Source organism: Zonotrichia albicollis, chromosome 15 (assembly GCF_047830755.1).
Source record: "Zonotrichia albicollis isolate bZonAlb1 chromosome 15, bZonAlb1.hap1, whole genome shotgun sequence".
In the NCBI taxonomy this organism is placed as follows: domain Eukaryota; kingdom Metazoa; phylum Chordata; class Aves; order Passeriformes; family Passerellidae; genus Zonotrichia; species Zonotrichia albicollis.
Window position 1 is genome coordinate 9,335,890 of NC_133833.1, and position 21,286 is coordinate 9,357,175.

General features: G+C 39.5%; 1 protein-coding gene across 1 annotated transcript; it reads right to left on the reverse strand.

Annotated features, from left to right (window-relative positions):
- Positions 1-807: 807 nt before the first annotated feature.
- On the reverse strand, positions 808-21,026 carry DDX46 (DEAD-box helicase 46). The gene is made up of 23 exons (XM_074552490.1): positions 20,889-21,026; positions 18,438-18,620; positions 17,407-17,547; positions 16,415-16,532; positions 16,079-16,244; positions 15,627-15,778; positions 15,199-15,312; positions 14,417-14,582; positions 13,928-14,048; positions 13,381-13,556; positions 12,840-12,961; positions 11,951-12,029; positions 10,079-10,161; positions 9,090-9,254; positions 8,592-8,754; positions 7,520-7,713; positions 6,874-7,011; positions 6,106-6,255; positions 5,301-5,498; positions 4,516-4,734; positions 3,862-4,006; positions 3,155-3,228; positions 808-2,709 (listed from the first exon to the last, which is right to left on the reverse strand). The coding sequence occupies exons 1-23, from the start codon at positions 20,903-20,905 to the stop codon at positions 2,662-2,664; spliced, it is 3,132 nt and encodes a 1,043-aa protein (XP_074408591.1). The 5' UTR covers positions 20,906-21,026; the 3' UTR covers positions 808-2,661.
- Positions 21,027-21,286: the final 260 nt, after the last annotated feature.

Below are 21,286 nucleotides of genomic sequence, written 5' to 3' on the forward strand. Positions count from 1 at the left end.
CTCCTGTTTTCATGACTTGGGCATTAATCCTTCACAGGGATGGTGGGGGGTTATTGCTGTTTGAATCTCTGGTGGGTCACTTGCATGGAGAATGATGGAGCTGGGCTGGGAACAGGGGTCTGACCCTGCCTCCCCTCCCTGCTGTGACACCACCACATTATGTGACATGCAAGAAAAAGGTGATTCATGATCAATACTTTTATGACTTACCCACCCAAAACATCACTGCTCACTCACTGAGAGCATAAAGGCAACCTTGAAAGCTGGTAGCATTATCACCTGGGCAGGAAACAGAGCAAGCTCTGCTTATGTGTATTTAAAAGGAAAAACCAAAAACTCACAGCCCTGTGCTCTTCCCACAACTGGCAACTGAATCTGACCAGGGCAGATTCCCTGGAAAGCAGCAAATCATGATGTTTATAAAGATCTTGTCTAGATCCATGGAGACCCTTGTCAAGAACTACACAGAGCTTTTCATTATTGAATTCTATCTTTTCCAAACTTTTATTCTCATCCTATTTCCATTGTTTATTTTCCTGTGTATTTGTAAATTTGAGAATTTCTTTTCCCCCAGCTTTTATGCATTTTGCTCCTGTTTTCACGTATCCAAACACCTTCACTGTGACTTGCTTAATTGAGTCTGGGCTGTGTGGCATTGCATTTCCAGCACAAAAACAAAAATACAAGCTGCTGTTCACATCACTCTTCTCCAAACAGCATGAGGTTAACTGTCATAGAAAAAACCACAGAAGCAGTGCAAGTGCAGAAAACAGAGGAGCTATTCAGAAAGACAGTTTCTGAAAAATATACATTGAAATTGCTTTTATTTTTGCTGGAATTAAAAAAACATAAGAATATTGACATTGCATTTAAAACCCCCAGGAAGTTAAAGATTATACATTTTTGTATCTCTGAAACCCAATAAAAGTGTCTCCATCATGCCTTTTTTAGGAGATATCAATGTATGAACATTTTGAACCAAGACTTTTAAACACATGTCAGGCTGTCCAAACTCCACAGTGCTCTTCATTAAATACACAAAATGTGTCATTTCTGGGAAGGAACACTGCCCAAAAGTTAGACAATTCAACAAAGAATTTCTAGGAAAGACATCAAAGCCCAGTCCTTAAGGGAAGGAAAACATGTATTTAAATGTAATCACAGAACTTTAGTTTGGGATTTCTGTTTTAAGTTTTGAGAAGTGTTACTGTGTGTGCTGTTCTCTCTGCTCTACTCCATGTATTAATACTGGCAAGTACTACATTAGGAGTGCTCTGATCCTAAAAGTAGACTGTTAAGCTGGTATAATCATTTCTTTACTTCTTCCCAGTACTGCAAATAAAGTACACTGATAGGGTAACACACAGTTGTATGCAAACACCAAGAGTCACTTAAATTACCTGAAGTTTGGAAAGAAAATTGTGAATTTATACAGCCATGATGCAGATTGTATGATTTGTCTTCAGCAGGGTTAAAGCAGTATATACACAGCTGGTTTAAAATGACACATTTCTTCTCAGTGTGTCAGGTAAGAAAAGCTTTCTACGAAAGTCCTTTTGAAAATTATCATCTTGAAAATCTTGCAGCTGCTAGGATGAAACAATTGAAATTGCTACTGCTTTGGCTCCAGACAAGCAGACAGAAGTTAATTGCTTAGGAGGAGAGTCCCTCATGAATCCTACTGGTTATGGGGATGAGAGCTCAAAAACATTGGTCTTGCCTGTCCCAGTAGCTTATTACTGCAATGATAGTATTTGTGGAATTCATTCATAAATATCATTATACATTTTTACTTAAAGTCATGTCCTAACAGTAATAAAGATGACAATCCTGGGGGAATAATCACATTAAATGTATATATAAGAACAATATAAAAGAGTGACAAAGTTTTATTTCATTACAAAAGAGGTTTCTCTTTTCTTTTTCTGCGAATTCCTTTTTAAACTAAAACGGGGTTCATTCTTATGTCACCAAATGAGGGGGAAAAAATCAAATCCTAAAATTCTGATGTTTAGAAAAAAACAGAACTATTATCATACTACAAAACATTTCACTTTACAACAACCCCAAAGAGTTATCTATTACCTGGGTGATAAAGAAAAACAGGGACATGAGAAGGATAAAATTCTCTACTCTGATCAATGCAAAACTCTCTGACCTTAAGGGACATTTGTACAGGGAATGAATGGGTGTGAAACCAGCCAGAGAGATGCTATGGATGGATCAGGAGAAAAATCCTGCCTTTATTTTGGTGTTTTAGAATTTTTCCAGTAGAAACTGATGTGTGAACCATTTCAACAATATGAAGCAGGTACATTCTAACAATTTCCAACACAAATCCCAACACTTTCATTTTACTTAACAGTATACTACTGTCTGTCAAAAAAAGTCAGTTTATTTCATATTCTTTATGATGAAAAGTGTATAAACTGCACTTTCAAATTAAATCATGTTCCACCAAAACTGGTCTGGCTTTAAGACTGATAACTTTAGTGGAGAGAATTAAGATGCTTCAGCAAGTATCAATTTTCTGTTAAAAAAATGTCCGCAAGATGAAATAAAAAATTTTCTTAATTTACAATAAGCAGTGTAAACAGCAAAAACAACAGAAGCCACAAAGTTTCACGCACCAGCTGCTAGCAGACAAATAACTCCCAATGCTCATAGAACCTTGTATCTTCCTTTGTTGGTTGGTTGGTAAGAATTTTGCTGCAAATACAGAAGAGGATAACCACAGTTAAAAGTGAAGATGGATAAATGAATTGCAGTAAAACCCCACTAGGTTTTTAGCTGGCTATGTTGTAAAGCTACAGCAAACCAGATCTCTCAACACTTATAAAATATCAAAATGAGGGGAACAATCCTCTCCCCTGCCTGATGGTGTTGAAATTAGGAAATTTATTTGGACTCCACTCTGAGGGGGTCTTCCTTCAAAAAGCTCTGTCAATGTGTTATCTCCATCTGCTGGCTGATAGCAGCCGTGTTCTGGCTGATTAACCAGTGCCATGGATTTTTAAGCTGTTCAGTGTTTTTGAGATCTATAGGTCCCAGTCCCTGATATTAATAAAACCTTATGCCAGATCATCAACATTTGCAGAAGTCAATCTCATAAATCATACATTAAGGCACTTTGCTTTCTGGATATTGCACTCACCAATCTGATGAGCTCCTCTTTTATAAGTCGTGTGATTTCTGCCTTTGCTTTCTGTACAGCAAGTTCATTGGCACCTGAAGATAAAAATATGTATTATAATCTTAAACACTTTCTGTATATGAAGCCTGCAGTATAAAAACTGCTCTCTACTTTCAGAAGCACAGTAAAATCTGCTGAATATCCTCAGCTATTTGGTGAAGAACACTTTATTACACAGAATTCCAAAGCTTGACTGTGTTCTCTTTTAAGAAGATAGTCCAGTCATAAATGATACTGTTCAGAAATATGTAGGATTTGAGGTTTCTTTGAAAAACTCAACCATCATGACGTTTGCCAAGTTTTTGTTGTAGTAGTTGATGCAATTTCTTATACCTTTAACAGCCTAAACAGAATTCTGTTTTCTTCCTTATTTCACACTGGCACAGACCTCTTTGTGCTAATTGTTCTTCCTCTGTTCTTTTCCTCTCCTCCAAACTGATTTCATACATTAGCTGTTGTTCTGTGGCAGGTGAGGAGAAGCCTCTCTGTGACCCCCATGGATCATTTAATAAGTGTATAAAGACAAACAAGTGTTTTTCAGTACCTTGCAAAGTAACTGCAGTGAGTCTGTAACTCAAGTGTCCAAACAGTGACTACAGAAATTCCATGTCTAATTACAAAACTAGACTCACAGCTTTAACAGAAACATTTATAAAAAGAATACATACTTTCAATAGCCAAATAAATCTTTCGTTCTCCTTCCTTGGGTTCTTTGCCTGGAGGGAAATAAGTTCCCCTGATTGTAATGGCAGCTTCAGAATATTCACTGATTCTCTGCAGTGCTTCTTTGGAGGTAACTTTCCATCTGGCAGTCTGCAAGGTGAAGGACAGGAGGGGATGAACAAGGAGAAAGGCAGCACACAAAATGGCAATCCATTAGTTCTGCCAGCATGGGCATAACCTCAAAGATAAATACAGGGAATTTGTACTTGATACTGTGAAATGTAAATCCTCAAAATAATAGATGAGTTAGATCTGAGCACCAATATCCTGAATGGCAGAAATAGGTACTAAAAAAAGGGCAAAGAGTTGTATCAGTCATGGCAGTAAAGCCTTTGCAAAAAACACCAGACAGTGTCAGAGAAGTAGGTAGAGGGTGAAGAGATTTTTATCTGATAAGGAATACTTGTTTTTCTGATACTCTCTGGAATAAGTCCAAGGCATTGCATTTATATAACCTGAGAAGTAATCACAGCTAATGTAGCAATTTCAATTAGGTATGATCAGAAACAGAGACACAGTATTTTACTGGTGTAAGTTTGAAGAGAGGTTTTGTTAAATGATGGTCGTTCATACTTGATTGTAGCAAAATGGTTACTTGCCTGTGGGAAGTCATTGATCTCTAATTCTTCTTCATATCTCTTGAAGGATTCATTCTGTCCTCCATCCTGTTTCTCTTCCTCCTGCTTCTCTATGGGTACATAATTGAGCTTGGCATTGATTTTTTCAGCCAGCTGCTCTGCAATGGTCTTGGCAGACACAGTAGGAGCTTGAATTGTGCCTCCTCTCAGGATAGCATTTGTAGCCTGCTGCATCACATCCTGTAAAAGCACAGGTCCATACTGAGAACAAGGTAGCCAAAAAAGTCCTATATAAACCAATAATGGTTTCATTAAAGCTCTCTATGTAATGTAATTGTCTAGCTAACAAATACATTCTCCAGACTTCTGCTTTTCCTTCCTCCCTTCACATCTGCAAAGAAAAGACCTTAGTGGTTTTTTGTATTTTCAGCTTAAAATACCTTTGGATATTCCAAAACAATTAAGCTCAATCTAAACACATTTTACATCACACATACATTCCATGCTTCAGCAGAGAAAGATGTTCTGCAACTCTGCCAAAGCTGACACAACTAATTGTGTAATGTTATCAGTAATGAATTAACTCTTTGTCAGGGCAGACAAAGCATTTATGGTTCTGTAATAAGTCTTATAAACAAATCAGCTCACTTACAAATCCTATACAAGTGAGTTAGCCCAGCCTAAATGAGATAAACCATGCAGTATATACTAGTGTGCAGAAATACTAAATAAAATGGCAACCACAGAACAAAGAACTGAACAACCTTTATTAAAAAAGAGTAAAACTGGTCTGTAAAGAGCCTGACCTTAAAGTGGAAGGGAACCATGACTTGTGCCTCTGCTCCAAGATTCTTCTGGGCATTGATTCTCAAAGCCAATCTTTTAGCAATTTCCAATTTTTCTGCATTGCCAGCTGATGGTGTAGGAGCATTTGATGTTCCTGGTGCTGCCATGTCTTTTACTCTTTTCTTGGAATTGAACATGCTTTCAATTTGTTCATCAATCTAAAGAAAAGAACAATTATTTCATCACTGCATTTCCACTAAATAATCTTGTCATGATAAAGAAACACTAAGGGACATTTAGTTTACATGTTCTTAAAGAAATAATCTTGTATAAATGGTAAAAGCCTGCCCAAAACTACAGCTCAACAAAAGGATGATCTAATCAGGAAAAAGTCTGAACACAGTGTTTACCTGCAAGGTCACAAAAAGGAATCTATCCAATATTAAGAAAGGAATTTAATAAGATTTAAAATAGAAAATGCTAACATGAATGTCTTTAAAATACTTCAAATAAAAATATGTTTGCAACTGAGGACCATCGTTCTATTTCATTTATGCAAGAATAATATCCCAAATAATTTATGTGACATTTACACACATTAAGTGTAAAATACCAATAAGTCAAAAAGAGACATTGAAAATCTTCCTAGATTTTGATCTTTATAGCTGTATCTCTATATTTGAAGAAAACATGCAGTCAGTAACAAAGGTCACAGAGTAACAGAAATCCATGCACTCTGAAATGTATTATGCAACCTACTGGGTTAGAAAATCAAATGTATTGCGAAAATCCTAAGTAACTTAAATCCTATTCCCAAGTGCTTACATCAACAGCTGTATCTTCATCATCAGAATCCTGCAAGCCAAGAGCTGCTTTTTGTAGCTTCTTTCTTTCATTAGCCAAAGCCTGTTCTGTTTCATCGAATTTAAAACCTTTGCCAGAGAATCCACTGCTTTTTTTAATCAACTTTCCCTCCTGAAAACAAAAACATGTATTATCATACTTAGGAGTTTCAAATCCTAGTTCTCACAGTCATAAAATAACTTTACAATTATACAAATAATTTTGATATTCTTTAAAAAGTAAATCCTAGCACATTCGTAAAGTGCTTCAAATTTAAAACCTGCATTTAACAATGAAATGTAATTAAAAAAAACTCTGTTAATTCAGCAGAGACAGTATCCTATTGGGGTTTTCTGTAAGTATACACTTTAAATGCTTTTCAAATGCAGTATAAAAAACCCTCCATTTTTTAATAGCAGAAAAACTCCAAAGTCACTCTTCTCAGCATGAGTGAGATCCTCTGATGGTGAGAGCTCTAGAAATAATCATAGAAATTCTGTGAAAGGGCTTCATTATCTTGTATGTGAATTTTGTTAAAAGCCAAAGTGCCTCTCATGCCATAGGTATTTATTACATACCCAGTGACAATATTTAAATTCTCAGGAACAGTTCTTTAATGACATTCAAGATCCCAATCTTGAGGTCACTGACACACTCAGCCAAGCACACTCGTGTTCCCAGAGAGGTCACCCATGCATGCACAGGCATTAAACCTGGACCAAGCCACCTACAGAAGAAAGAATTACTTACAGCCTTCTGTTGCTCTTTGAAGTCAGCCCAGAGCTTCTCCAAATCAGGAGGAATTGGATTCCCAGACAATTCCAAAGCCTTAATGATATCACCAGCATAACGTGCCTGATCCTCAGTAATGAATGTATATGCATACCCCTGGTTAAAATTCATTTAAGAGACAATTAGGAAAAAGCTCTAAAGATATTATCTCTAAATTTATTGAAGCACCCTTGCACAGATGCTGATTTCTAGTCAATGAAAGTAACCATGACAGCCATGCAATAACTCCTTTTTAGTGGAAGTGTAGAATGAATAATGTGATTTCCCAGGAAGCTGATACAGAAGTAATCATCCAAAGACAGTAAACACTGAAATCTCTCCTTCCAACCAGTGTTGTCATGGTTCAAAGTTAAGAAAGATTAAAATCTTTTCAATTTATTAGGGCACATTTCCAACAGTGCAAAACAACCAAAGAACACTCAGACATCAGAAGAACACGCATCTTCCAAATTTCAAATTGCTGAAGTTCAGAACATACAAAAAACACTCTTCCCACCAACAACACACACTGCTCCCTCTGTAGCTATCCCTTGGAACAGCGTCATCAAAGAGTAAAGAAGGGGAAATGCCAGCACTGAGTGTGTGAGTACATGGCTGTACATACTTTATTGCCAGCTCGCCCGGTGCGGCCGGCTCGGTGCACATAGTCCTCATAGTGGTTGGGACAGCTGTAATTGACCACCAGCATCAGCTGCTTCACATCCAAGCCCCTGGCTGCCACAGATGTGGCCACCAGAAGTTTGCAGGTTCCATTCTTGAAGTCATTAATGATGCTGTCTCTGTCATACTGATCAATACCTGCAAGACAAATCAGTTCATTATAAAGCTCTGCTTTAAGCCATGAGAATTTGTACAAAGGTCAAAATACCCTCAAACTTCAAACCAAAACCACAAGCAAATAAAACTTCAACACTTCCACACTTTTGAAGGCAAAATATATTAGCCAAAATAATCTCTATTATTTAGAATAACTTCTAATTTTTCAACTACCATAAGATGTTTTCCCCATACCAAGACCCTAAAAATGTTTTTTAGTATCATTTTCTCTCTTGTACTTCAGCTGAGACCTCATCTGGAGGCTTTGTCTGTTCTCTAAAGAAAACAGAAATCTCAGAAGAACAAGAGTATTTTTCCCTCTTCCATTGCTGCATTCCTGCTGAACAATGATTTTGTACTTATTGATTTTACATAACACACTCCAAAAAAGACTCTAAGTTTTAAGATACACTGGGATGGACAGTATTGTAAAGAGATTTTTCTCCTCTTGCTACTTCCATTCTATTACTACTTGATAGAAGAAAAGTAAAGCAACAACTGCTGTTACTGTGGAATCTCAAATAAAAATATCATGTGATACTCCCCATGGCACTCACTACTCTGCAATAATGAGTAGTCAGCAATATTCCCTGGGAGGTGTTAACTCTAACAGTCCTCTGGCACAGACACAAGATGTGGCATCTGATGACATCTCCCAGAGAACAACGAAGAGTAATTACACAAAACTATCATATCTATTTCAAATTAAGAGACAATTATCCTCCCCAATTACAAAGCATAACCTGCTTATGAGGAAGTAATAGAATTGGTACTATACAAGAACTAAGTGATTTTTAACTACTGTATACCAAGATCCTAGTTGGGAGTTGTTAATATAAGTTCTTAAATTTGCAGATTACCTCCATGGAGAGACAAGCAAGGATAAGAGGCCCTCATTAAATCTTTCAACAACCCATCAGCGTGTTCTTGCTTATCTACAAATATGATAACAGATCCTTTCTCCTGATAATGTCCCAGTAGCTCCAGTAACTTCAGAAATTTGTTCTCCTCTTCTATGACAATCTGGAAAATGACATACAAAAGAGTATAATTTGTATCTTGAGTTATTAAACAAATCCAGAGTGCAGAAAAGTAAAAATCATGAACAGGAGATGAGTTTTTCAGGCTGTTCCCACAGTTAGTGGTAAAACAGCTGTTCAGCTTAGTGCTACAAACCAACTTTAAAAATCACACTGCATTTGTATATTAAGGTGTTGATTTATTCTAAGTTCATTTTTAATAAGGCCACTAGACTTCTAAAAAGAAAAGCTCTGTGGTATATTGGTTTATATTCAACACTGCTGGGAACAATCCTCTGCAGGCAAAGAAGATAAGCGAGGCAGATGTATCATACTCACCACGTGCTGCTCCACATCAGAGCAGACAACACTCCTGCCTCCAACCTGCACCTCTATGGGTTTGCTGAGGATCCTGCGAGCCAGGGCCTCCATAGCTCTGGGGAAAGTAGCAGAGAACATGACAGTCTGACGGTCAGGCCTGACGTTGTCTACAATGCGCATGACCTGTGGTGAGAGAACGGTCCCTGTTAACATCAACTGCTGCAACTCCATTTCACACCCATACAAAGCTGTCATCTCTAAAGCCAGGTGCTATCTGCCAATACCACAAAACATTCTTTACAGATTTCCTCTAGGCAACCAAGCTGCTGGCATTGGAAGACGGCAAGACTTGCTGGATTCAGAAGGAAGTTACATGGCAATATGGAATCTGGCAGCAGCTCAGCAAAAATCCTAGGAAATGCAGCAGAAACCCTACAGCTCAAGACACAAATACAGGGAATTTTCCTGATTTTGGAGAAGAGTACAGCCCACGTCAACTGGAAGAGCCCTGGATGTCCAAAGCTCTCAGCAAGTCAGCAGCATTTCCAACGTTTTGTTCTTATCTCTTGCCAAGAGACATCAAAGATTTTATTAACAGACTAAAACTACTAACACAACACCTGTATCAAGGAACTACACAGGGATACCACGAGTACTCAGAATGAGTGTGTAAAACACTCTGTGTATTAGAGAAATATCTAAGCTATATAAGAATTTATTGAAAGCAAAACAGAGAATCATAGAATGGTTTGGGTTGGAAGGGACTCTAAAGATCTTCCAGTTCCAAGCCCTTGCCATGGGCAGGGATATCTTCTACTAGATGTGAGGATAATGATGTTATAATAATGTGATAACAGATAGGAGAGTAATAGAAATATTAGAGTCAGCTTAAACTGCTGTCCATATGCAGCACATCCTTTTGAACATCCACTGGCAGATGTAGCATTGTAAAACCCTTGATGTGACAAAGAGTCTCTTTTGGCACCACCCTCCATGTCTTGAATTACCTGAGGCTCAAACCCCATGTCAAACATTCTGTCAGCTTCATCAAGCACAACGTACGTGACTCTGCGGAGGTTTGTCACCCGACCTGTGAAAGGAGAGGAAAAAACACATGGGAAACAAAATCAAATGGAAATCTAGTTGCCCTTAGGAATATTTTTTTTAAATGTTATATAGTCTCACTATCTTCTAACAAAGACATTAATTAATTTTTTAAAAAATTCACTGAATGTGAATTTTAATGTTCACACTTTAATCACACATACATTCTGGGAAATGTGTAAGTATGCACAAGGCCCTTTTAGTTTGTCAAACTCGTCTCTTGCATACCATCATAGGGCCAGAAGAACCTGTAAAATTCAGAAAACTGCCCTCGCCAAAACACATCATAAAACTAAGACTGAGCTGAAGCAAGGAGCCACATCAGCCAGTATCTGACAGCGGCACCTAGAAAAGAACATATTAGAGATTACAGCGCATGTGTGGAAGGCAAAGCCCAGTGCTAACTGCTGCAGCCTCAGAAAATTCCTTTATACACAATCTGTAATGCTTCCTTGGAATTCAGAATAACTACATGAGGATAACCATACTAGTTCTAGATCACTGCTAATAATAGGCATAAAACAGAGTAAGCAATCTTTTAAAAATAACTATTATATAAAGATTCAAACCTACCCAGTAACACTACTGAATTTAAAAATCAAGAACCACCCCAAACTCTGGGACAGGTTGAAATAAAATAAGCAAGTTGTGTTTCTGTGAACACTTTGAAATGATCATGGACAGGATAACTAGCACCCTTCCCAAACAGTGAAGAGATTCCCCTTCATGAGAAGGATTTAACTCAAGGATTTAAAATCATACTCTGAAACAATATAAACACATTCAGTTCCACACAGCTGTGGAGTGACACTGCCAAATGCTCTCTGACTGGGAAAGATTTGTTACATTTTCTACAATTATCACTCAGACTTGTGCCTATCAAACTACAGAAGAATTTGGTCCTCTCAGCTTCAGCAAATTGAGCTGAATCCTCAAATTATTTAAGACATTAAGCGCTGCATTTTTTAAGATATGGAATTCAACATTAAGGAACAAAGCAAGTATTCCTGACATCTACATATCTATTTAACACCTTAACACTTTCATCCCCAAATAATAACTTTGTAAAATTACTTGGGAACAGCATTAATGTACCTACCTTTGACGATATAAGTCTTGGAAGCCCAGTTCTATATGTCTTGAAGGTACTTTTTTCACAGAAGTTAAATAATGTCAACAGTTTAGTAGAGGTTTTGATGTGGAATAATTTAATAATAAAACTTTATCTAATAAGCATGCAATGGTTACACTAGGACAAAACCTCTTAAAGCTGCAGTGGCTCAGTTTAATCAATCTGAATATCTGATATAAGGTCAGTTCTTTTACTTCTGAGCAGGTATTTAGGGAGGGCTTCTTTGTCTGTTTTTAAAGCCAACAGATAAAGGCAGAGTCAGATGCTCTTGTAAAGCAGGGAACTGCTGAGCTACTCTAGCATGGATCAACGGGCAGACAAAATAAGCAACTCTTACATAACCTTTATCTAAATGACTCCAACTTAAAAAATTTGGACCAGCACATTTCAAGTTTAGCAATGATAAACATTCTCAAAAACTCTTCAAGAATGTAGTATTTCCTGTCCTCCCCAAAAATGGCAAATCAATATATGCTTAAACCTATTATTAGTGTTATATATTCTCAATAGCTATATAGTGCAGCCTGAAGAGATATAAGAAAATTCCATAAGACCATTTATCAAAATACATGATCTTTTGAATCTGTTAGAATTACACAACAAATGTAAAAGAAATCTCCAAAGGAAAAGGTTTTCTACTCACCATTGTTAGCTGCTAACATGTCAATCATACGTCCAGGTGTGCAAACAATAATTTCAGCACCTCTTTTGAGTTCAGCTATCTGATTTCAAAACACAGTAAAAAACTATCACTTTTTGCTTTGTGATTTCTTCCAGAGTTTTTTAAACATATATCATCTTGCAAAAAAGAAAACCATCTACACTGTAATATATCTGTTCTACTAACATGAATTACATAAAGATTTTCATTAGCAATTCCTTCAAGTCTTTGGAGAACTTTGCTTCCAAAAAGAGTAACCCCTGACAGTCAGAGTTACCACCACCTGGAGCAGTTTTAATGAGGAGATGACTTCAATATGCTTAAGAGCCTGTAGGAAATATCAGTGTTACATCAGGAACAAGTGATAGTAGATACACCACCTTCCACCACAGATGGTCACTCCTGTTATGGTCACCCCATAAATAGGTGGGGTGGAGGTGTGGAAAACCTTGAAATTAATCTCTAAGTTACTTCAAGATGCAATATTTGATAATGAAATAAAGCAAAGTTATAATTTTCTGGCTTTTGTTATCTTAAAGGGAACTCTCAGAAGAATACAGCTTCCTAGTAACTTTCAAACTATTATATCCCACTAATAATTCAATTTTAATTTAATGCACAGTACATACATAAAGACAAACAGTCTGGAATTTTTAAGGATCATATCTGAGACTTTCCAGGATCATTATTGTTTAAAGGTAAGTTACATGCAAAGCTTTTTGCATTACTACCATTCCCACAGAGAAAATCCATAATGAAGACTGCAAATGTACTGGATTATGGAAAAGAAAAAACTAACTTAGCTACAAAAGAAACACTGAATAATGAAGCCCAAGCACTCTTTGACAAGCCAGGCATGTGTTCTGCATACCTGTTCACTGATTCCTGTTCCTCCATAAACACACACAACTCGAAGCCCAAGAGTCTTTGAGAATTTCTTGCACTCCTTGGTAATCTGCAAAGCCAACTCACGTGTAGGTGTCATAATGACAGCTGAAAAACAAAACATTTTAATCATACATTGGAATATAAGACATGTTGTATTTTCCACAATAGAAATTAATCTTTTGTAATAATGTTTACAGCAATTCACTTCCTATTTTTAAGAACGCAACTTCAAGGAAAAGGTAACTGAGACATTATAAGGAAATCTGGTCCAAGTGTAAGAATCAAGGGAGGAAGGTCTCCCATACATGTGGACATGGGAGCGCTACTGAAACAACATGAGCTAGCACAGTAATCACAAAACAACATGAAAGAGCATGGTGATCTTTAACTAAACAAAACCCCCACTCATCAATGGACATTAGTAAGCACTTCTCCCTATAACCAAAGAACTGAAATCCCATCTAAAGCATATACTTGATGTTATATTTATTTAAATAGTAACTTTGAAAATACAATCTTTTTACCTATGGGACCTTCTCCTTCTTCTAATGCTCTCTGATCCATGATGTGTCTGAACATGGGCAACAGAAATGCAATCGTTTTTCCACTTCCTGTTTTAGCAATGCCAATCAAATCCCGTCCATTCATAATTGCTGGGATAGCCTGGGTTTGAATGGGAGTGGGCTTTTCATAGCCATGTCTTCAAGAAGGAAAAAAATATTTTAAAAACAAAATAGAATTTGATAGATGTGAACCATGAAGTTGATAGATGTGAATCATGAAGTTATGCTAAAAAGTTTTTACATATTCATATTTACATATATATATATATATCAGTGCTCTTCAAAAAATACAGATCAAAATGAGCAGCAAAAACATGATACAAATGGCAGAGAATAGTTAATAAAAATAATTCCACACAGAGTGATAAACACTCTGATGACTATAATTGTAACATTTACATGGACATGTGGCATTCATTATGCAGCAAAGTAAAAGGTCCTTCTCAAGGACACAGGACAGAACACAGCGAGCAAAATCAAGGATACAGTTCATAAAGTGCTTGCTTACTTTTTGAGGGCAGTGAGAATCTTCATGGAAATACCACATTGTACCCAGGTTTTTATTGGTTTGGGACAGCCTTTTCCCTTGACTGTAATTCCCTCCAGCTCCAGCCTGTACACGTTGACCTCTGAAATAGAGTTTATCTTTTAACAGAGTCAAACTTGATACTTTTCTAATATCCTGATCAAAAAATTCTTGCTTTGTCCCTTAACATGAAATACTATTTTTATCACTACCAGAAAAACAGCTTTTTGCTTGTTACACATAAACACAGCAGTTAGATTGAAAGGACTCAGCTTAATTTTCCAATCAAAGCCTCTATATAATTACAGTAAGTTATCAACAATAGAGATGCACCCGATTTAACATTTTTCTATAGCAAGTTGCTCCAAATGCTTTTTACATTGCAAAGCATTTGCTGTTCCTTAGCACACTGAAATCCACCATTCTTTTCTTCAACAGTACCGAAGGTGTTCTGGTTGTACTTGTCTTTACCTTCTTGAGTCATTTTAGCTAGTTCTGGAACTTCAACATAGAAGTTTTTCCTGAAAGGTTCATATTCTATCTTTCCATGATCCACTGGTTCTAGCAGCTTTCTCTGCTTGGTCTGATAGCCAGTCAGGGCAGTCTGAAGGTCAACTTCCTCCTCTTCTGAGGAATACTGCAGAAATCACAATTTTTGTGTCTATTAGGATTAATGAATTATGAAGGTGTTTGGCTTTTGACATTTATAGAGCAACTACACAGAAGCAACAGGTACTTATAACTGAATTAGACATGAAACTGAAGATGTGCTCTTAACTTAGGAGTCCCAATTGTTCTTTCCCCTAATGATTTCATGTTTCTGCCAAACCTTAACTCTCACCATGTTCTGTGGCACTTTCACGGCTTTACCAATGCCAGCTACCAGCCCTGTCACTCAGAACTAATCACTGCCACACCAAAGAAACAGTAAGAGGAAATGAAGAGCAAGCAGCCAGCCAGCAGAGTGGTGTCACAGTGCAGTCACAGCTCTGACAGATGTCCCCAGCTCAGCTTTGAAGGAGCACCACTAGCACTGGAGCTGCAGCCACAGAGCACAGCCTGAAGTGGCTGAGCTGCAGGGCCTGCAGGGTGCTGAGTCTGTGACTCAGGCAAGGCTGACCCTCCACAGCCTCCTGAGCAGCAAAATCCCCACACCCTTCACAGCCCTTCAGGCCAAACACCCCACACAGCCACAGGAAGCAAGAACAGGCACTTTACCTGTTCACAAGAGAAATACAAAACAGTTCCATTACCTCCATTGCATCTTGGTCATTCTCCATGAGTTCCCCTTTCTTCTTTTCTGACTCAGCAGATGCCTTTTTGGTTGTCACCACAGTTACCACCTTGGTAACAGTTGGTCCAGTTTTCTATAAAAAATGTTAAAAAAACATGAATGCACTATTGTACAAAACAAAGACCATTCTGTAAAAAACATACAGAATATTTGTACTTCTGGATACATTATGCTGAGCAATTTATTTCCTACTTCCTTTAGTGAAATTTTATCAGAATAATGCTTGATAAACAGTTCCATAAAAGCACCAGGAAATTATAGTTAAAACAAACATGCATTACGTGCATATAACTTGTTGTTTTGCACTTTCTCCATTTTCCCCAAGCCATTTTCCTATTAAAACACAAAGTCCTTTAAAAGCAAGAAATATTTAACAAGTGATTTTACCTTTTCACTCCCACCTCCACCTTTCACACTTCTCATATTGAACTTCTTGACCTCTTCTTTTACTTCTTCCATATAAGCATCTAAAGGATCTAATTCCTCATCTTCAACCTCATTGCCTTCTTTTTCTCCTTCTGCAGTTTCCTCTTCATCGTCTAATAAGAGCAAAAAAAATTCGGGATGAAAGACAGGGAAAGACAAAAGTCCTTACATGTGGCAAAATGTTGTCCATCCAAATAACTACAACTATATATTACTATATAATTTTTCCCCATACAAGTCTCTCCAGTTGGTTTATCAAAAATCTATCTTAAGCCATCTGACACCATAATCGGATTAAGGCTTTTTTATTTTACAGTTCACATTCTGAAGAGTAATTAGATGCTTCAAAGATACTGTAATAAAAATATTACTAGGAATAGAAGTATTCTGTTATATACAAAGAGTTTAAATACCATCATCATCTTCTAAACTCCATTTTTTCCCTTGTTTCATCTCTTCAATTTCTTTTTTCAGCTCTCCTATGTTTTCCATTGCCTTCTTGCGTTGTTCTTCCCTCCATTTCTCCACTCTTTCTTTTCGTTTTCTCATTTCTTCTTCTAGTTTATTCTGATCAAAATTCTATGACAAAAACCAACCAAAAAGTGAAAATTAATGGCCATTGGCTTTATTTATGCTTCTTGAAACAAATGTAACCATTGAGTGAGCAAGCTGTAGAAGCTGTGGACATCCACAAACTTCCTGGTTTGAATTCTTTATCTTTTAAATTTACAAGTGTTAGAAGCCTCTACCTCAGTGGCCACAGCATTTGTGGTAGCATCTTTGTCTTTCTCTTCCTCTTTATCATCTTTGTCCTTTTTCTTTTCTTTGGAAATGTCCACACCATCTGTCTTTTCTTTAGATCTTGATCTGAAAGGTAAGATCAAGGTTTCTTACAACATTACAGCTTTTCTCAGGGGGAGGATACATCTATGATGGACAGAAACAGAACTATAACCACCCTGTTATGTTTTCAAACACCTCACAAAACACACTGCTTCCCAGACATCTTTCCATGTCATGGAATTACTTCCTCTAACTCCCAGTAATGTAGACTCTAACCCAATCCAGCAATTTGTGTGCCTTTCTAATTTCTTTGCAGACTTCATTTTCAGAGCTCTCTCAACTGATACTCCAGTTGTTCTGTACTTTATTTTACACCTCCTTCAAGTCAGCATTTAGAAAAGAGAACAAATTTCCTGTTTGTGGAATTTCCAGAAAAAGGTAAAGTGATCTAGCAACTTGACATGGAAGTGTGAGCATCCCCCTAAACACATTGTCCTGACTCTTCTCCTGGGAAAAGCTACTCATGTAATGCAAACATAACAGGCAGACTTGCACTGAATATAAAAACCATTTATAACAGGTTTTATTGTACTTACTTTGCGTCCAATTGAAAAGAAAGCATCTAAACCTAATTTGTGCTAGCTTATGACAATAAATATAAAATTCCCTTTAGCTAATTAAATATCATTAAGTTTTTTCCTTCGGACTATTCTGATACAAAACATACACTTATTCCCACACCTTTTGTGATTCCAGCTTGTCATGATTTCTAGAGTGCCATCACTACTTGTGCTGTATACACTGTTGTTATCATTTACAGACTTCCCACTCATTTTACAGCAGAGCCTGACTATATGCTGCTTTCAATTATACCTGAAAACCGTACCAAGATATATTTAAAAAACAATGACCTGCAGTAAACCTTTACAGATTTCTAAAGCTAAGAACACAAGAATACCTGTTTTCTGTCTTCCTGTTCTTGCTTGGACTGGAGGATCGGGAGCGTCTCCCTCTACTCCTGCTCCGTGAGCGCCTCCTCTCCCGGCTCCGGGACCGTCTCCTCTCTCGGCTCCGCTCCCTTTCTCTGCTCCTCGAACGTCTGACATGCAACAAAATTGTCTTTACTTAGGACATGCTCAGAGCAGAACTTTAGCCCTCCATTGAGGTACAGGTCGTAAAAGGAACCCACCAGTCATCAAGGAACAGGTTGTAAAAGGAACCCACCACTCTCAGGGTCTCTAGCTGCTCAGTGTGACCCCAAGATGTGTTAGAAAGTCTCTTTTCTCAGCCCGGTGCTTGAAGAAGGAGTCAGAGCTCTTCACATCTCGGTCTTAAGGTTGTTTATTGTTTCTTATCTCTAAAATTATTTCTCCTGACCTGCTGAGGTCTGCTCAGCAAGACAGTCAGAAGCACTCTGCCTCCCGCAGGGCAGTGTTATCTTTTTATACTAAAAACTATGTGTACAATATTTACAATTACTTTCCAATACCCATCATCTATGTTAGACAGTGAGCTTCTACTCTAAATGAATCTAAAAGATGGAGGCCAAGAAGAAGGAGAAAGGATGGATATGCCCAGATTCCTCCATATTACCCAGTGAACCCTCATTCTAAAAACTTCAAAAAATCTATTTTTTACCTTGTGATAAATTCACTGTCATTCTATTTAAACTTTGGTGGCTTGTAATTCTTCATATAAAGGTTGGTAATTGTTTTTCTAAGGGCTAAATCAAAGGCACAGAGGTCTTGGGCTCTGTGCCAAGATCTCTGAGCTCCCTGGGCAGGGTCTCAAGCCCTGTGGGGCAGCCAGAGGAATTTGCTGGGTTCCCACAGACCACTAAGAACTTACAAACTCCAGCACCAGCAAGCATTTAATAAGCAAAAAGCCTTAAGCACAGTGAAATCCATCACGTAACTAACTGGAGTGGGAGAACACCAACATCCAGCAGACAGGCACTTGCAGGTACTCTTACTGGAGCTGATGCCGTACCTTTGACGCTTCCTGTCCCGTGAGCGAGACCTCCTCTTGTCCCTGCTGCGTGACCTGTCCCGCCGGCGGTCCCGCTCGCGGCTCCTGGAGCGCCGGTCCTCGCGCTTCCTCTTGTCCGACGGGGAGCGGCTCCTGGAGCGGCTCCCGGAGCGGCCCCGGGATGCCGAGCGCTTCCGGTAATGCCTGCGGGGCACACAGGGTGAGCACCACCACCATGGACAGCAGGCAAAAATAATTACCTGGATTTCTGGCTTTGTAAGTGTCTAAACTTCTGCAATCCTCCTGCCAAACTGATTAGTGTACATACTATATGTATAATATACATAACATGCATATACACTCCTAGTGCCGCTGAAATTAGAGGGATTATTTGGTCATGATTTTCTTTTAGAGTACTACTACAAGCACATCATAAAAACACCAGAGCATCAAGAACAATTTCCTTTCCAGAAATCCACTGACTTCCATTTTATATATAGGAAAAGCTGAAGGCTCTTTGAAGCTATCCCAAAATCCGTTAAGCAAACAAAACTGCTCTTTGTTGCTTTTTATACAATAAATGTTTACACGTGTAAGGTAGGTGAACTATAGCTGTGCTCAATGGGCAAACTGTCAGACTGGAATTAAAGAAACATAAATCCCTGAGGAAGTGACACTGTGGTCAATGCCTTTACCATGCTGACATCAACAGAAATTCCTTCATTTCAAACAACACACCAGAAGCTGTCAGAAGTCAGCAAGGCTTGAGGAGTGTGATGGAGATGGGGGTCTCCTTTCCTCCCCTCATTAATGTTCTTAACCCAACCACACTGTGGGGCAGAGCAGGGCTAGGAATTTTCTAGGAAACTCTTCAACTGAGTGTAGAAGTCACAGAAGAACCTTGACTGTGACCATTTCCTCTTCCTGCAATCCCAGATTTTCAGACACCATGCCAGAATAATTCCTTTGTCCCTGTGGCTCAGGACCCACAGACCCTTTCTCCTGAGAAGCCCAGCAGTCATGCTTGAGAAGAAGGAAGAAGCAGAGAAGGCAAGACTTTAAGCCCCTCACTCCTTGTTTCACTTCCATGGTAGTATAAAACAGTTCAGCTCTAAAAATAGCAGTGTATTTCTATCTAGTCTATGTTATGTTGTATATTTAGGCAGCACATACACTTGGAGTCAGTACAGTGGCACACACCCACATCCTGCCTATCAGCAGGATAACTGACTGCAAAGAACATCCATCAGCATTGAGACTTTTAATTTCTTTTCTATCTCCATCAAAAAACGCCATGGGATCTGCTCTATACTTCCTCTCTTTCTAACCTTTTTGTTTTAGAGAACTACTTTTGTTTTTAATTTTTTTTCCTCTACAGTGTGCATTAAAGCAAAAAAACCGATTTCAGGTTGCAGAAGCCCCAGTGTGAGGAACATTTCCTCACACCAACCCCAGCACATGCAGCCCCCACCCATCTCCACCCACCATTCACTCTCACCCTCTTACCATTTCTTCACTTTTAAAACTTTAAACCCACTTTTAACATTATTTTTAGCCCAAACAGAGGAACCCTGTCATTTTCAGCAGAGAAGCTGCACTGTGACAAGCAACTGAGTCCTGCTGGCTGGAGTGCCAGAGCTTGGCAGTCAATCCAGGAGGCTCTAAGGGTGCCCTGTACCACCCACTGCTGCCCCAGCACATCGGGAACTAATTTAGATAGATCTGTGGGAGTGCCCAGCTCTGCACTAGATCACTAATGTGAGCCTAAGGTGGTTGTTAAATTCCAAATAATCTGTCTCCCTGGGTGGAGATGGACCTGGGAGCGGTTACAGTGTAGTATAAATGGATGTGGAGACTGTCGGGTCAGCTTTAGAAAAAAAATCTGATTAAACTACGAGACGGAGGCATATGCCCGAGAGCAGTAGCAAATTTAAACCGTGGAAGTGGTTTAAAGCCTGGGAGGTGTGAGCAGCTCGGTATCATCTGGAGCACAGCTTCGGCCCGAGACACACACAGCTCAAGAGCACGTTACTGCCGAGCTGGTTACAACCCCAATCGGGTCTTTACATCAGCTGGGAGAGAGCAAAATAAACGTGGTCCATAAACACAAAAGGCACAAGCAAAAACACCTAAACCAAGCTAAACCCCTACGTGGCTAATTACGACATTTTGGAACAAGCCCGAGAAGGCCGGAGGTGCTCCGGGCGCCCGGGGTCGGTGCCGGTGAGCCCCGGCAATTCGGGCCAAGCCAGCGTGGGTACTCTCGGCCCCGGCCGGAGCCCCGAGTGCCCGGCCCTGCCCTCAGGGCCGGCTCCAGGCCCGGGCCCAGCCGCGGCGGCCTCAGCGCCCCCGACAGAGCCGGCCGAGAGAGCCCGCGCCACCCTGTGTCCCCCTCACGGCCGCCTCACCGCGCCACCATCCCCGAGCGCGCCGCGATCCCCAGCGGGAGAGCCAGCGGCGCCGCTCCCTCACCTGGACTCGCGGCCCATGGCGGCGGCGCTCCCGCTACACGGCGGCGGCCATTCCGCGCCCGCACGGCGAGAGCCCGGCGGCAGCGCCGCCCCTTCCGGGCCGGGCCCCGCTCCAGCGCCCCCCGGCGGGCGGAGGGCGCAGTGCAGCCCGGGCACACGAACCGGGGCGGGAACCGAGCCCGGGCCGGCCGCACACAGCGCCGAGGAACGGGTAACAAACTGGCTTTTAATAGAAAAAAACCCATCGGCAATAAACATGAAACAGAACTATGTACACCAACAGAGGTACGTTAAAAACGGAATAAAAGAGACTGGTTTCTTGGTCAAAGGTCGTTTCTTGATCAGCATTTCTTCATCGAGATTTCTTCGATTTCTTAGCACCCCTCCTAGTGCTCTGCC

Bases quoted from the DNA above. Each gene is read 5' to 3' on its own strand.
- DDX46 (XM_074552490.1), bottom strand. The intron at 12,030-12,839 runs GTATGCAGAACA...TTTTGAAATCAG, and splicing joins GAACAGGAATCAGTGAACAG to ATAGCTGAACTCAAAAGAGG. The intron at 6,256-6,873 runs GTAAGTAATTCT...TTTTGTTTTCAG, and splicing joins TCAAAGAGCAACAGAAGGCT to GAGGGAAAGTTGATTAAAAA.